Source organism: Plasmodium gaboni, chromosome 14 (assembly GCF_001602025.1).
Source record: "Plasmodium gaboni strain SY75 chromosome 14, whole genome shotgun sequence".
In the NCBI taxonomy this organism is placed as follows: domain Eukaryota; phylum Apicomplexa; class Aconoidasida; order Haemosporida; family Plasmodiidae; genus Plasmodium; species Plasmodium gaboni.
In genome coordinates, this window is record NC_031494.1 from 2406923 (window position 1) to 2424166 (window position 17244).

The 17244-nt window shown below is 18.3% G+C and overlaps 4 protein-coding genes across 4 annotated transcripts; 2 read left to right on the forward strand and 2 right to left on the reverse strand.

The window, feature by feature from the left end:
- Positions 1–1492: 1492 nt before the first annotated feature.
- Positions 1493–6001, forward strand: PGSY75_1464600 (putative phosphatase; the record flags this gene model as incomplete). Its single annotated transcript, XM_018788328.1, has 2 exons — positions 1493–5123; positions 5208–6001. The coding sequence occupies 2 exons, from the start codon at positions 1493–1495 to the stop codon at positions 5999–6001; spliced, it is 4425 nt and encodes a 1474-aa protein (XP_018639700.1).
- Positions 6002–7270: 1269 nt separating this feature from the next.
- Positions 7271–8419, reverse strand: PGSY75_1464700 (putative ATP synthase (C/AC39) subunit; the record flags this gene model as incomplete). The annotated part of the gene is made up of 1 exon (XM_018788329.1): positions 7271–8419. The coding sequence occupies one exon, from the start codon at positions 8417–8419 to the stop codon at positions 7271–7273; it is 1149 nt and encodes a 382-aa protein (XP_018639701.1).
- A 2097-nt stretch (positions 8420–10516) lies between these two features.
- On the forward strand, positions 10517–11398 carry PGSY75_1464800 (hypothetical protein; the record flags this gene model as incomplete). Its single annotated transcript, XM_018788330.1, has 6 exons — positions 10517–10523; positions 10646–10692; positions 10769–10852; positions 10960–11062; positions 11164–11260; positions 11377–11398. The coding sequence occupies 6 exons, from the start codon at positions 10517–10519 to the stop codon at positions 11396–11398; spliced, it is 360 nt and encodes a 119-aa protein (XP_018639702.1).
- Positions 11399–12097: 699 nt separating this feature from the next.
- PGSY75_1464900 (putative ATP-dependent zinc metalloprotease FTSH) lies at positions 12098–14209 on the reverse strand (the record flags this gene model as incomplete). Its single annotated transcript, XM_018788331.1, has 1 exon — positions 12098–14209. The coding sequence occupies one exon, from the start codon at positions 14207–14209 to the stop codon at positions 12098–12100; it is 2112 nt and encodes a 703-aa protein (XP_018639703.1).
- Positions 14210–17244: the final 3035 nt, after the last annotated feature.

Sequence of the window (17244 nt, forward strand, 5' to 3'; positions counted from 1 at the left end):
AAAAAAAAAAAAAAAAAAAAAAAAAAAAAAAAAAAAAAAAAAAAAAAAAAAAAAAAAAAAAAAAAAAAAATTTATTAAAAATTTAAAAAAAAATAATTTTAAAAAAAAAATTTTTTTAAAAAAAAAAAAAAAAAAAAAAATGAGTTTATATTTTTTATATATAGTGTTTGAAAAAAAAAAAAAAAAAAAAGGCTCTAATATATTCATAAATTAGCGTATATTTATATATATATATATATATATATATATATATTATTATTATATATATAATAATACATAGATAATTATATATAAATAATAAGCATAAATATTTTAAATATATATAATAATCTATTTATATACAATAAAATTTTATAAAATTTAGGCTTATATTTTTATTTACATAACTGTTATAATTAATATTTAAAAAAGGAATAAAAAAAAAAAAAAAAAAAAAAAAAGTGCCTTAATTTGAGTCTTAATAAAATTATATATATATAAATATATATATATAATATATTTATGAAAATTATATATATATATTTAATTTGAGTCTTAATAAAATTATATATATATAAATATATATATATAATATATTTATGAAAATTATATATATATATTTAATAATTGATTCTTTTCATCATTCTTTTTTCCTTTTTTTTTTTTTTTTTTTTTATATTTTTTTCAATGTTTACACGTTTATTTATATATTATAATTATATGGAAATATATATTAAAGAAAAAAGGAAAAAAAAGTGAATAAGTTTACAAGAGATCATGCAGAAAATGAAAAGAGTGGTGAAATTTTTTTTTTATAGTATTTATATGAAATAAAGTTTGAATATTATATGAAGTTATTGAAACTATTTTAATCATAAAAATAATAAAATAGTTGATTTATATTTTTATAAGAATGAATGGATATATTTAATATATATATATATTTTATTTTTTTTTTTTTTTTTTATGTAGTTATATAAAATTAATGTTATTTATATGTGTTATATATAGATATATTTAAATGTTTCCATATATTAATTAATTATTTGCTCAAGTAGAACACTTATATATATATATATATATATATATATGTATATTTGTATGTATATATGTATGTTAGTATATATATATGTATATAATTTTAGATATATTTTACATTTATATGTATTATTATTTTAATGTCTACCTAGGAAAGTGAAATAGCTATATATATATATATTTATATATATATTTATTTATAGTTGTTCACATGTAGACATATATATATGTCATATTTATATATAAATTAATTAAATTTTTCTTATTTGTTTCAATATATATATATATTTATATTTATTTATTTATTTATTTTTATCTCTATATATATTTTTATTCGTTTTAACTTTTTCTTCATTTTTATTTATTATTATATTTATTGATTAATTTTAAAATTTTTTTTCCCACATATATATAATATATATATATTTATTTATTTTATTTAATTTTTTATTTTATTTATTTAAATGGAATTCTAATGAATATATTAAATCTTTTTATATGTTGTCTTTCTGTTTCCCTGTTAAAGTTCATTGAATGGAAACAATATAATTATGACAGTGTTGTAGTAATAAATAAGAATTGTATTGTAAAGAATGGAAGAATTTTAGGTGAATATGAAAATAATAATAGTTCAGAAAATGAAGGAGATGAATATGAAGATTATTTAGATGATAAAGGAACCAATGAATTTGAACAAGTGAATTACAAATATTTAGATTATGTAAATTTTACTATTGTTAAAAGTCAAAGTACCTATCAACATGCAGTAAACGAATTATTTGTATTTTTAGGATCCCAATATAGTACAGATGAAAAGATTGTAGTACATGTAAAATTAATTGATATATTATCCCTTTTATTTGTTCATTATAGAGATAATTTAAGTAATTTTGAACACATTATAAATAGTTTTCAAGATAGAAATAAATTAATGAATTCTGTTGAAGGAGAATATTTCCGTGAATTTATTGATGAAAGGGATAATTATATATTTGATGTAAAAAATACATATTATAATTCTCAATATGTAAATAAAGAGAAAGAAAGAATATTAAATAAAAAAAAAACTATCTATGAAATATTCCAAAAAAATTGGAAAACGGATGGTTATCGTTTTTATAGTGTTAAAAATAAAAAGAAATATTATTATCCAAGAAAAATTAATCTTGATGAACCAAGAAAACGAAAATGCAGAAAGAAAAAAAAGCAAAAAAATATCAAATGTGTTAGTATGGTATGTAAACCTGTAAAAATTGAGTATAAAAGTTTAAATAAACCTGTAAATAGTCCTGTAGATGATAATATTGATGTTAAAACAATGAAAGGAGAACAATACATTAAAGGACAAGTTGAAGATAAAAATGATGCAGTACAGGGAATAGAAAATGTGCAACATGAAAAAAAAGAATATATGGACAGATTTGATATTCAAAATGAAATACAAAGTCAAGTACAAAACGATATAGAAAATGAAGTAGAATATGAAATTAAAAATGACGATAATGATAATAATAATAACAATAATAATAATAATAATAATAATAATAATAATAATAATAATAATAATAATAATAATAATAATAACAATAATAATAACAATAACAGTAATTATAATATAGAAGAAGGTGAAGTTATGAAATCATATAATAATCAAATGTGCGATGCTGAAGAAAATAAAACACCAAGTAATGGTTATGTTAGAGAAAATAGTGTAGGTCCAGGAATTGCTTATCGTATGAGAAAAGATTTCTTCTTAAAAGATTCGTCATTTAATGTTATAACTCTTATAAACTCCATAACATCAAATAGAGATAATAAAGTTGTTACTAAATTACATGAAGGATTAACTAAATTGGGTATAACAACTATTGAACATTTAATTCGATACACAAACATTTTAGCTATATTTTTCTCTTATGATATTTTTGATGAATTGTACTTACAAATTAAATTAGTAAAGGAATATTTTGGACTTATAAAATATAAACATAATATTTTAGATAGTGAAGAAAATGAATATGTAGTAGGTAAAAAAACATTTTATGGAAAATATAATATGATTGATGATGAAGTGTTTGTATCTCCTAATTGTTTAAGTGCTTATTGTAAATTAAAATCTGTATGGATGCAAAATAGAAATATTACAGTAAAAGTCGAAAAAAGTAGTACTAACAGTTTGAAACTTATGATGTTAGGAGATATCGGACAAGGTTTTGAAGAAGAAAAGAATTTTGATGTTCAGAATATTTATAACTTTATGGGTTTTAATGAATTAAAAAGTACTGTACAAAGTATGAAAAAATGGCATCTAGAAAATAATGCAGATTTTGTTATTAATTTAGGTGACAATATACCTAATGAAGGTAGCTACAATTTTATTGGAAACTTCCAATGGCACCGATTAATGAGAGAATTGTTTGTATTTAAAAAAAAAAGTGAAAAACAAGTTAATAAAGATTTAGGAACGAATACATTAAGTGCTGAAAGTATAGCTAATTTTTATAGTGATAAAATGAAAGAAATGAACGAAGGTAATTATGAAAATCATATAAATTATTATAATGATAATAATATTCATAAAATTAAAGCACAAAATGAAAATAAAGAAAATGAAGATTCAAATGATAGCAATAACATGAATTATACTACAAGTACAAATAATAAAATTAATGATATACAAAAGATTTCAAGTACAAATACATATAATATTGATGTTGTAGATCATACAAAACACGTAGAATCTAATACATCTATTAATGACAAAAAAGAAAAATCTATAAGTTCTGTAGAAGAACGTGCAATTTTATATGAAGATGATGAGGAGAATGATGACGATGAAGATTCTAAAGATTATTTATCAGAAGCTATACCATTTTATTCTATATTAGGTGAAAAAGATTATTTCTATTTCCCAAGTGAACAAATTCAAGAACATTATTCTAAAAGAATCCCTGGATATTTTATGCCTAATAATTATTATTGTGTTAATTATGATTTTACATATAATCCTGTCAAGAAAAACGTAAATGGTGTTGAAGACGATTATGATGATGAAGAAGAAGGAGGAGGTGTTGGAACAGATGGTAAAGTAAAGACTCAAGAAAAATTTAGAGCTTCATTTATATTTATTGATACATGGGCATTAATGGTTGGATTTCCAATAATAAGAAATTATCGTGCATTCCGTGAACAATTTAATTGGTTAAGTAAGACATTATATGAAAGTGCTAAAAAGAGTGATTGGATTTTTGTTGTTGGTCACCATCCATTAATTTCGAGTGGTAGAAGATCTGATAATTATTCATATGAAGAACATTCTTTCCATGATATTATTAGAGATTTCTTATTTAATTACCATGTAGATGCATATTTTAGTGCCCATGATCATTTAATGGAATATATAAAATTTGGTAGTGTAGACTTATTCATTAATGGATCTTCATCTAGAGTGTTATTTGATAATTCTAGTATGGGAAGAGGATATTTTGGGAAAATGATAGGAAAATTATATCCAATAAGTTGTTATATATTAAAAACAATACATACAGGATTAAAGCCTAGAGGTTGTAATATCAATAGATATTCCAAATGGTATAACAAATCAGATATAGGTTTTAGTACCCACAAATTGACAAAAGATGAATTAGTTACACAATTTATTAATAGTAGAACAGGAAAACCTCTTAGCGATAAGATTATTACAAAAAATAAAAAACATGAGAGAAAGAAGTTTTATGATTTGGATGGATTTGCAGAGGACAGAATAAAAGAATTGGAAAAGAAAATAATTGATTTTAGTGTAAATAATCCCGATTTAATAAATTACAAAATTAAAGAATTTAATGAAAACATTGAAAAACATAATTTAATTATGAAGAAATTGAAAACAAAGGAAGAAAAAGAAATATTCAAAGAATTGATCCAAATGAATAATTTAATATTTGATGTATCTGAACAACTTGATAACGTTCCTATTGAAAAATTAAAAATTATGAGCCAACTTGTTTCAAAATATAATATCTTCTTTAATAAGGAATTGGTTGGTTTTATTGTAGCAGCTTTAGAAAGAGCCATCCAAATGGAGAGAAACAAAACACACAGCGCAGGTAAAGATTATAATAATAATGAAAATGAAAATAATAATAATGAAAATAATAATAATAATGATGATAATAATTATTCTAATACAGATGAAAATGGATCGCTAAATGAAGAGGATAAAAATCTTATAGAATTAATAGAATCTTTGGGATATCAACCAGAGGAATTTTTACAAAAATATGAAAGTATGACAACTGAACAAAAATTGGCTTTAAAAAACAAAATTGGTAAAAATATATCATTGGACGATTATGTAAATAGAATAAAATATTATGTAGAAAAGAAAAAAAAACAAGAGGAGAAAAATGGTAATGATGAAGAAACGGAAGAAGAAACGGAACAAGTCGAAGAAATTGATGAATTGAAAGAAATGGAAAAAAAAAGAAAACAAAATGAAGGTGATATTACTGATGAAGATGAAAATGAAATAAAGGAAGATCAAAAAGATAATGAAAAAGAAGATGAAACATATGAAGAATATTTAGATGAATCACAATTTAAGGATGACGAAATTCCATTAGTTAAACAAGTACATAAAGATTTTAAAAAATTAGCTGCTCAAGAAAAAAAATTAAGTGAACAGAAATATATTCTTTTAATGTTAGCGTCTATACGAAAATCTGATATTAATAAATATCTATTAAACCTATCAACCAAAAAAGAACGTATTAAAGATGTTACAACATCAAACTATTTATCTAATATAGAACCACGTAAAACATTTTTCCAACTGTGTATTGAATTACCACCGGATATTAAAAGAATTATAAATAACTTTAGTGCTGTAGGAAAAAGATTGCCCTTCTTTAATTTTATTAACAAATTATATGATGAAATAATAAAATTAAAAGATTCCCTTGATAGAATATCAAGATTATATTAAATCTATTGTGATTATATTTTATTTTTAGTTTTAATTTTTTATGTTTTAACAATTTTTTATTCTAATGTTTGTATAAAAATATGCATACATATAAAGTAACATTGTTATATATGACGTGCATATATACATATATATATATATATTATTTAAAATTTTATATATTATAAATTTTTTTTCTTTTAGCTACGTACATATATTTAATGTATTATTTTACATATATTTGGAGTGTTACTTAAATAAAGTTATATATATTTTAAATATTTAATTATTTTATTCGGTTAAAGGATTTGCAATTATATGTTACATATATAACACCGAATTTTTATTAATTTCATATATATATATATATATATATATATATATATATATATATTTATTTTATTTTTTTTTTTTTTTGTAATTTTAAATTCTATATAAACTTTGATCCAAAATTTTTATAAATAAAATAAAAAAAAAAAATTATATTTAAATTTTAAACATTTGTAAAAAAAAAAATTTTTTAAGGGAAAACACATATTACCCATATTTGTTTCCTTTAAATGTAGCTTATATAGTTATTTCTTGAAATATCTTTTAATATATAAGAATTAAATCATAAAAATAGATTTTGTAGACACATTTTAGTATTATACGTACATATTATTTTATATTATATTATATATATTTTTTGAATTTCCCTTGGTTTCATTTTTCTAAATATTTTGTTCTCTATTATAATTTCTATAATTCATACTAATGATTAATTTGTTTATTTACTTTTGACATTTTATATTTTTACAAATTACAAAAATAAAAACATCAAAAAATAGGGAAAAAGTTTTTTTTTTATTCAAAATTAAAAAATAATATTATAATTTGATATACCTTATGTACATATATAAATATGTATACAATGTACAATTAATATAAAAAATCAAAATTTAATATTTAACAAAAAAAAAAAAAAAAAAAATAAAATAAAGAATAATAATAAATAAATAAATAAAATATATAAATAAAATGATATAGTATAATATAAAAAAAGGAATAAAAAAATTAATAATATTTGTATATATGTCTTCAATAAATTTTACTTAAAATACATAAAAAAAAAAAAATAAAAAATTAATGAACAAAAATTAAAACAAAAATTAAGATGTTATACAAGGATATGATAAAATATGTACATACATTTTATACATTTTCTGTTAGGAATAAATCAATATATAAAATTGACCACATATATATATATATATATATATAGTTGTGTGAGTAAATAATTTTTTTTTTTTAGATATGGGGTTCAAATATTGGAACAATACTATCAATACAATCTTTTCTATTCATTAAAATCATATCTGAAATCCATACAATATTTCTAATTTCTTGTTCCTTTAATTTGACCCAAGCATAAAAGATTCCAAAATGACAATGTTGGTCAAAAGCCGTTTCACATAATTTGACAAGTTTAACATATAATATATCTTCCAATGATTTAATTTTATGATCTACAATTTTATTTTCATTAGCATTATCGTTTTTCATATAGAATTGTTTACATTCTTCATAAAGATTATAATAAATTGGATAATTTTCTAATGCCGCTTGAACAGTTTCATTATTCCAACATTTTCTTATTCGATCTGTACCTTCTGGGTATAAATAACCAAAACATGGAAACATATCATTTCTATCTTTTTGTAACTCTAGACTTAAACTAGAATTGATAGTATTTAAAGTAACAGAAAGTACACGAAAATCTGCTACACTTTTTAATATATGTCCCATTACTTCTTCAGTTTTTCCTCCTAATTTTCTTATAAAATTATAGAAATCTTCTAACCAAGCTTTTTTTAAAGTATTTCTCAATATTTCAATATCCATATCGCTAAGTATGTTGGTAACATTATTATTTTCATTAGAAGAATTAGCTGAAATATATTGATCAAAATATGATCCTATAGGAGTTTCAATTAATAAAACTTTTAAAACATCATCATATGAATTTTGAACATCCATAGTAGTTATAGCTTTCATTTGTGGAAAATAACCTAAAGGATCTACTCTTGATAATAATTCATCTGCTGGTTTTTTATTTAAAGTTCCTTGAATTAAACTTATAACATTATCAATCATTTTTTCCTTTGCTATATAATCTAAAAATGTTCTTAAAGGTTCTTCTGCTTGAGCTCTTATATAATTAAATTCATGTGCCATTTTTTCTTTACATTTTTGGGCAATAGTTGTTACTGCAATTGGAGAAGGTTCATCCATCATAAAAGTACCATAGTCTGTGTCCTCTAAAACAGACTTTAAATCTTCCAATGTGTCCGCTTCAGTTAATTTTTTATATTCTTCTGGTGTTAAAAAACTACTACGAAAACCTCTTAATAAGGCTTCCAAATAGCCATTTTTTGAATTATAAAAACATAACTCCATATTTCAAACTTTTATTTATAAAAAAAAAAAAAAAAAAAGAAATTATAAAAAATAACATATAATTAAATAAAATATATATAATAAGTATTTATCATTACTTATATTTGTAGATAATATAAATAGTATATATTCACCCTTGATCAAATAAGTTTGCATGTCAACAAATGGATATATAATATAAATATAAGTATGTTACATATATATAAGTAAATACAATTATTTAATTAATTATTATATATAAATAAATTAATATATATATATATATATATATATTTACATTTTTTATTTATTTTATTTTTTTATCTTTTTATATACAACATATCATAAATATTATATATTTATTTTCATTTTTATATATTCGAATTATATAGCATCCACTAACAATAATGTGCTTTTTTTTGTTTCAACTTTATGCTTCTTTTAGTACTCTTCATAAAAATATACTTGAAACTTTATTTTAACATAGAGTTAAATATTTTATGATTCATACAAAATTATTTTAAAAGGCTTTTTTGGTTTTTTTTTTGTGTGCAGAAATATATACTTAATTTGTTTCGAATTTTTTTTTTTTAATATTACTTGAATTATGAAAGGGTAATATTCGCAGTGCTATATATAAATTATATATTATAATCATCATTAATATATATATAAAAAAAAATATATATATATATAATATAAAACATAATAACATATTATATTTAATTTTTTCCTTTTTATTTTATTTTATATATATTAGATAAAAAATTAAAAAAAAAAATAAAATAATATATATTATATATATATATATAATATATATAATAATAAAGTATATTATATATATCCACTACATATATATATAAATATATGTATTTATTAATGCCCTCTTATTTTATAAAAAAAAAAAAAATAATAATAAATACAAAATATTATTATATATATCATGTATAATTTATTTAATGCTTTGGAACATCCTAAAAATTATTACATATATATTATATTATAATTTATTTTATAAAATGAATTTAGATCATTATATAAAATTAATTAAATATATAACTATATTTTATATGAAAAATTTATATTTTTAAACTCTTCGAATTCTTTTATTTGTTATGATCATAATAAATATATTTTTTATATGTATACAAGGTTTTATTGGGTTTAAAATATATACTACTATATTTCATAAATATAATAAATATTTTTTATTATATTTATAACACAAATGAAATTAAAAGCAACATCAATATCCCTAATTTTTATAGCTAACTCATAAATGATTTTTTTTTTTTTTTAAAAGAAAAAATAATATATTATATTCTTTAATAATTATCAAAATATTAAAGGGGGTAAATTATATAATATAAATATATATATATATATATATATATATATATATAATATATATTTGTCTTAATGTATGATAAATTACCCTGGAAAAAATTAAAAAAGAAAAATTAAATATGTACAGATATTTTTATATATGAATTATAAATAGTAAAAAATATTCCCACGTCATTTCCTATTCTATAGCAATATATTATAATTTATGTAGCCAAATTAATGATTTATTATGTTATTATTTTATTTATTTATTTTTTTTTTTTTTTGGAGAACAAGTATAAAATTTAAAGTAAAGAAAAAAAAATTTTATATTCTAGAAATGATTATTTCTCAATTCTCAAAATAAAAAATAACGTCTATATAATTTTCAAAAAGAAAAAAAAAAAAAAAATTAATATAAGTATGTTTTCTTTATATAAGGTTTAAGTGATTTAATCATTTATCATATAATTTTATTTTTGTATAATATTACTATTTTTATTTTAACCATTTAATTAAAATTTTAGACAGAAAACTGTATATAATAATAAAAAAATATTAATATATAGTAGTTCTATGAAGATATACTGAATATATATATATATTAGAAGAAATATTAAAAGAAAAAATACATGTCCATTTTATATAAAGATTATCATATAATGTTTATTTCATATTTTTTATTCGTTGAATTTTATTGTTTATATTATTAATATTTAATAAAATATAAATTTCTCATATATAAAAAAAAATAGATTCAATTCCAATATCCAAATTATAAATATAGCTAATATGGATGGTATTTTAAAAGGAAAATAAATATAATAAACATTATTCTGTTTTATTTTTTACATAATAATAATTTAGCGATTTTTTAATTTTTTATATCTGCTTTTTTTTTTTTTTGTCATATTTTTGTAGAAAATCAAGAATATATTAAAAATAAAAATGTTATAGAAATATTTGAGGTGTCCTAAAAAGAAATATATATAAATATATATATATTCAATATACATGTTAACAATTATAATTTCTTGTATCTAGGTTTTGTTAGGTTTCATCTACTTTAACAGACCAAGAAATATTATTGAATTCATAATTGATGAATTGAAAATATTAGAAAAAAAAGTAAAAATATATATATATATATAAATTTATTTATAATTTATTATAAATATATATTAAAAAGGATTAGATAGATATTAATTTACCTTATACACATTTACGCTTTTTAGAGCAATATTAAAAAAGTATTCAATGAAGATGATATACAATCCGTGTATGATTTTATTAATTTAGAAAATAAACAATCTATTAATAGAGAAGAATGCATTTTAGGTTATATTTCATATATATATTATTCATATTTTATATAAATTTTATCATAAAAAAATAAAAACAAATTATATATATATATATTTATTTATATTATTTATAAGGATTGAGTCAATTTGTATTAAATAATAAACAAAGAGAATATTTAGAAAAGATAAATATTGGAATTGACATTAATATAAAAGAATTCACTTCTCATGCGTTAGACAAAAATACATAAATATATAATATTATATTGTAATTATAAATTATATTTATATATTCATTGCAGATATATTTTATATGTGTAAACACCTTATGTCATTTTTTTTTCTCAGGCAAAATATTATAAACAATTGAATATAATGACAAAAATATAATTATTTATTTAGAACATAATATATAACTCTTAATTTTTAAAGACTCACAAAAATATGTTCAAACAGAAAATAAATTAACAGATACAACTAAATTGTATCATTGTATAGTTCTTCTGTTTTTTTTTTTTTTTTATTATTTTCTTTTTTTTAATTAAAACGGATTTATATTAAGATGTAACGTTTATTAATTTGTATTTTTAACAATAAAAAAAAAAAAAAAAAAAAACTTAAATAATAAAAAAAAAATATATAAGTCGAATATATATATATATATATATATATATATGAAACTAATTTTATAATGTAATAATGTTAATATTTATTCGTATATGAAGCTGCTTAATTGTAGTACACATTTAATAAACAAATATTAATATTAAAATTAGGTAGAATCAATAAAATAAAATATATAGATTTATACATATAATATATTAATTTAATAATAAATGTAAATGTTAAAAATATAATATATATATATATATATATATATATATATATATATATCATTTACATATAAAATTTAAATACATAGAAAAAAAAAAAAAAAATTAAATTCAATAAATTATAACATAAAAAAAAATAAAAATAAGATTATTATAATTTTAATTTGCCATAATATGAATAACTACAAACTATTTTATATATATGTATGTGTATATATTTATTTATGTAGTTATTATTAGGATATTCTATTGTCTTTTAAATTATATTCCTTTTGCTTAATTTCTCTATTTTTTCTAATTTGATCACACTTTCCTTGCATTGCTAATTTAATTTCATCACTTGTTAAGGTTTCATATTCTACTAGAGCTGATGCAATTCTATGTAATTCGTCAATGTGTTGATTTAAAACATTTTTTGCTCTATTATACGAATCTAATAATATTCTTTGTATAGATTTATCAATTTTAATTTTCATTTCTTCACTAATATTTTGTTTGTCATGCAAAAACATAGATATGTTGTCTTCATTTATACCAACTCCATAATTCATAACTAGCGATTGAGCAATATGTGTTGCCTTTTGTAAATCACTTGAACATCCGGTCGTCACATTATTTTTTCCAAATATTATTTCCTCAGAAACTAGACCTCCCATTAATATATCAATTTCACTTTGTACATCTTTAATTTTTTGACTATATTTATCACTAATAGGTATTTTCCATGTAACACCTAAAGACATTCCCCTTGGCATAATAGTAGCTTTGTGGACAGGATCAGATCCTTTTGTGTAAAAATTGACAAGTGTATGTCCTCCTTCATGATATGCAGTAATGTTTTTCTCTTCTTCATTTAATGGTGATTTTCTTTGTAAACCTACTACAACTCGATCAAAGGCTTGTTCAATGGAATTCATATCTACTGATTTTTTTCCTTCTACTGAACATTTAATAGCCGCAATATTTAATATATTATTTAAATCGGCACCTGTCATTCCTACAGTTCTCCTTGATAAAACATGTAAATCAACATCTTTTGATAATACAATTTTATTACTATACATTTTTAAAATTTCATATCTTCCTTTAATATCAGGTAAAGGTACTACAATAGTTTTATCCAATCTTCCTGGTCTAACTAAAGCTTTATCTAAACTTTGTGGAAAGTTAGTTGCACATATTACAACAATACCTTCATTTTGTTCGAAACCATCTAATTCAACTAATAATTGGTTAAGAGTCATACGTACAGCACTATTATCTCTACTACTTCTTTTTGATCCTACGGCATCGATTTCATCAATAAAAACAATACATGGTGCATGTTTCTTTGCAGCTTGAAAAAGTTCTCTTATTCTTCTTGCTCCTACACCAACAAACATTTCTTCAAATTCTGAACCTGAGGCTTGTAAAAATGGAACATTAGCTTCTCCTGCAATAGCTCTAGCAATTAAAGTTTTTCCAGTACCTGGTTCTCCTGATAATAAAATACCTTTTGGTAATTTTGCACCAATTTTGGTAAATTTATCTGAATTTTTTAAATAATCAATGATTTCTTCTAGTTCTTGTTTTACTTCATCACATCCTTTCACATCTGCAAATGTTACTTTTACATTTTCTACTGGAATAATTTTTTTATTTGACACTCCTATACCTTTCTGAACATTTTGTGATACTCCTTCCATATATACACTTCCCGCTGCTACTAATATTAAAAATCCAATGGTAGACTTAAGTAAATTCCATAAACCTTTTCTATTACTATCTATGACAGAAACTTTTAATGGTTTCTTTGGATCAATATGTAAACTATACATTTCAGGATGTTGATTTCTTTTTTTATCAGTATATTCTGCTTTCTGTGTTGAATGATTTGAGGACATATTATTATAACTATTTTCATTATTTCCTTCATATGTATTATTTGAGCGTTCATTTGAATGCATTTCATTTATAGTAGTATCATCCATAGATCTATTATAAGTATTATTATCACTATCATATTTAATATTATCGAGATTGGTATATTTTAATTTATTTGTATATACTAATGCTTTTATATATTCTTTTGTTATACTTTCATCTTTTATATAATTAGAATTTTCATAATGTTTTATAACTTCATTTGGATTATGCACATTTGCTTCTTTATAAAATTGTAATATTAAAAAGTTATCATTAGGTTTATTCCTTACTTCTCTTTTTAACCTATCTAATCTTTCATTTTTTAATAAACTAAATCCCCTTGTTTTATTTAAGATACAAGCGATTTTTGGTAAATTATTAATATTTAGTAATTTATTACTCCTTTTTAAATCTAGTATTACAATATTCCGTAGAAGTAACATTTTTATATGTATATATATTTTTTATTTTCTCTCCTGTTCTTTTGTGTTTTTTTTTTTTTTTTGTCCCTGGTTGCTTTTATCTATATATTTATTAGAATATTTTTATTTTATTTTTAATGTTGAGTATATATTTATTCTTTTGAATAAACAAAATGACGTCCTTTTATAATGGTATAAAATAATACATATATATTATAATGTTATAGTATATACATATATATATATATATATATATATATATTAATTTAAAATTGTTATTATATATATATTTGTGGAATTCAATGTTTCCATTCCTTATATATATTTTTAATAATATAACATAATATAATATATATATATTAAATAACATGTAATTTATGGTAATTTTTTAATCGTTGATTTATACCTTATTCATTTCATTTTAAAAAAGGAACTTTATATATATATATATATGTATTTATTAATATATAATTCCTTTAATATATATAAATAAAATTTTTTAACTTTATAAAATATATAAAAGGAATTCTATTATATATTACATATTAAAAATTTTTATAATAAACAGGTTATAATATATAAAAACATCATGGCATATATTTTCAAAAAAATAAAAACAATAAATAAAATATATATATATTAATGGCAACAAATGAAGCAATTGAAGATTTTTAAAGATATAAGAAATATTACATTATATAAATATATATAATAAATATATATAAATATATATAATAAATATATATAAATATATATATATATGTTTTGTTACAATTCATAAAGCACATTAAAATAAAAGATATATGTATATATATATATATATATATATATATATAAATATAGTCAAAATATCATATATAATAAATGTCGCCCACAATAATAATATTATTATATATTATATATTATATGTTATATATTTTTTTTATTTTATGTGTATTAAAATGAAGATGTATAATTAATAAATCTTTCTATAATATAAAAAAAAAGAAAATATAAAATATATAATATAATATTTATTTTTTTTATGCTTTCATAATATAATTCATTCAAAATAATAATTGAAAATAAAATGATTAAACATTGTTAATATTTTTTTTATTTAAATAATTTATTATATATTATTTATTTTGTTCATATTTTAATTATACATATATGAACATTCATTTTTAAAAATATATATATTTATGACGCTATATATAAATAATAATATTAATAATTATTCAAAGTATTTGTATTTCAGTATGCAACAATGTCGTGTACAAAAATTTATATATATATATATATATATATAGAAATCAATTATTTTATTTAAACAGTTATAAATAATTTTTATAATATATATAGATTTTTTTTTTTTTTTTATCTTATTAAAGATTAAATATATAATTCTTCGCTTTATTTGTTTCAAATAACATAATATACATAAATAAAAAAATAAGGTTAATGCTAATGATTCCTTAAAATGTTTCCTTATAGAATATATTATCAGAAAATTTTTGTCTTAACGAAACAAAAATTTTATTTTTACATTATGCAAGTGTGATTAAGATTTGACTTATGAATATATATGATATGATAATAGAAATATTAAAAGGAACATATTTATAAAATATAAATATTATATTATATTATATATATAACAAATATATGAATATTTTATATATAAACATATATTTCATTATATATATGAATGATTATTTAGGAAAATATTGTCGTTCATATAATTCTTTTTGTAAATGATTAAAAAAAAAAAATTGGACATATTTTTTTAATATAATAAGATGTTATTTTTGATGGATATAAATATATAAATAAATATATATATATATATATATAATAACTAGCGAATATAATTAGTTAAATAAAATCTATAAAATAAAATTAAATAAAAATTTTATTAAAAAAAAATTATATATATATATATATGTGTTCATATTATTTCAATATAATATCCTTAATATATGTAATATTTTCATATATAGAACATAAATGAACATTTCTTTTTTTTAATCTTTATAATTATTTTTTTTTTCAAATATAATATAAAAACTTTTCTGTTTTAACATTTTATAAAGTTCCAAATGGTTATAAAATATATATATATATATATATATATTATATGTTTTTATTATTATTTTTTTTTATTTTTACAAAGTAGAAATTTAATTTATTTTTGTTCGTTCAAATTTGCAAAAAAGAAGAAAAATTAAATAATTAAAAGAAAGTATATAAATAACTAATATAATAATTTATTTTATCATATATTTCTTTTATTGTATACACATAAATGTATGTTAACATTTTTTGTTTATTTACATTTAGAATGGACAATATTAAATATTTTCGAATCTATTAATTTTTTTTATAAATTGTATTATGTGTATAAATTATTTTAAATTTAATTCAAGTATAAAATATATATTTTTTTTTCTTTAGATTTAATATACAATTTTTTTTTTTTTTTTTTTTTCTGTATGAATATTTGTGTGCATGGTATATAATTATGTAAAATATATATATTATAAATATATAATATATATGTGCAACAAAATTTATATAATATATATATATATTTTATTTTGTACTAAATAACTATATATATGGAAACATGGAAACAAGGATTTATATTCTTTGGTAATACACTTAACTTTTGAGGATGCTTTAAAAGAACATAATAAAAAAAATACATATATTACATATATATATATATATATATATATATATACCATTTATATATATATGTGAGAATAAAAACTTTTAAATATATCATCCAATGAATCTTTTAATGACCAGTTTGATTTTATATTTATTTTTATTTAATATTTTGTAGTATCCTTAAATGTAATATATATATATATATATATATATATATATTTTTTATTTCAAATATTTTATGTAATATAATAAAAATACATAAAGGCAAAATAATTCAGTACAAGAAAAAGAAATGATATCAAACATATTTTTTTATGAATAATTAAAATAATATTATATACGAATCTTTGTATCTGACAGATTTAATAATAACAGGGAAAAAATAAAATAAAATGTTATAT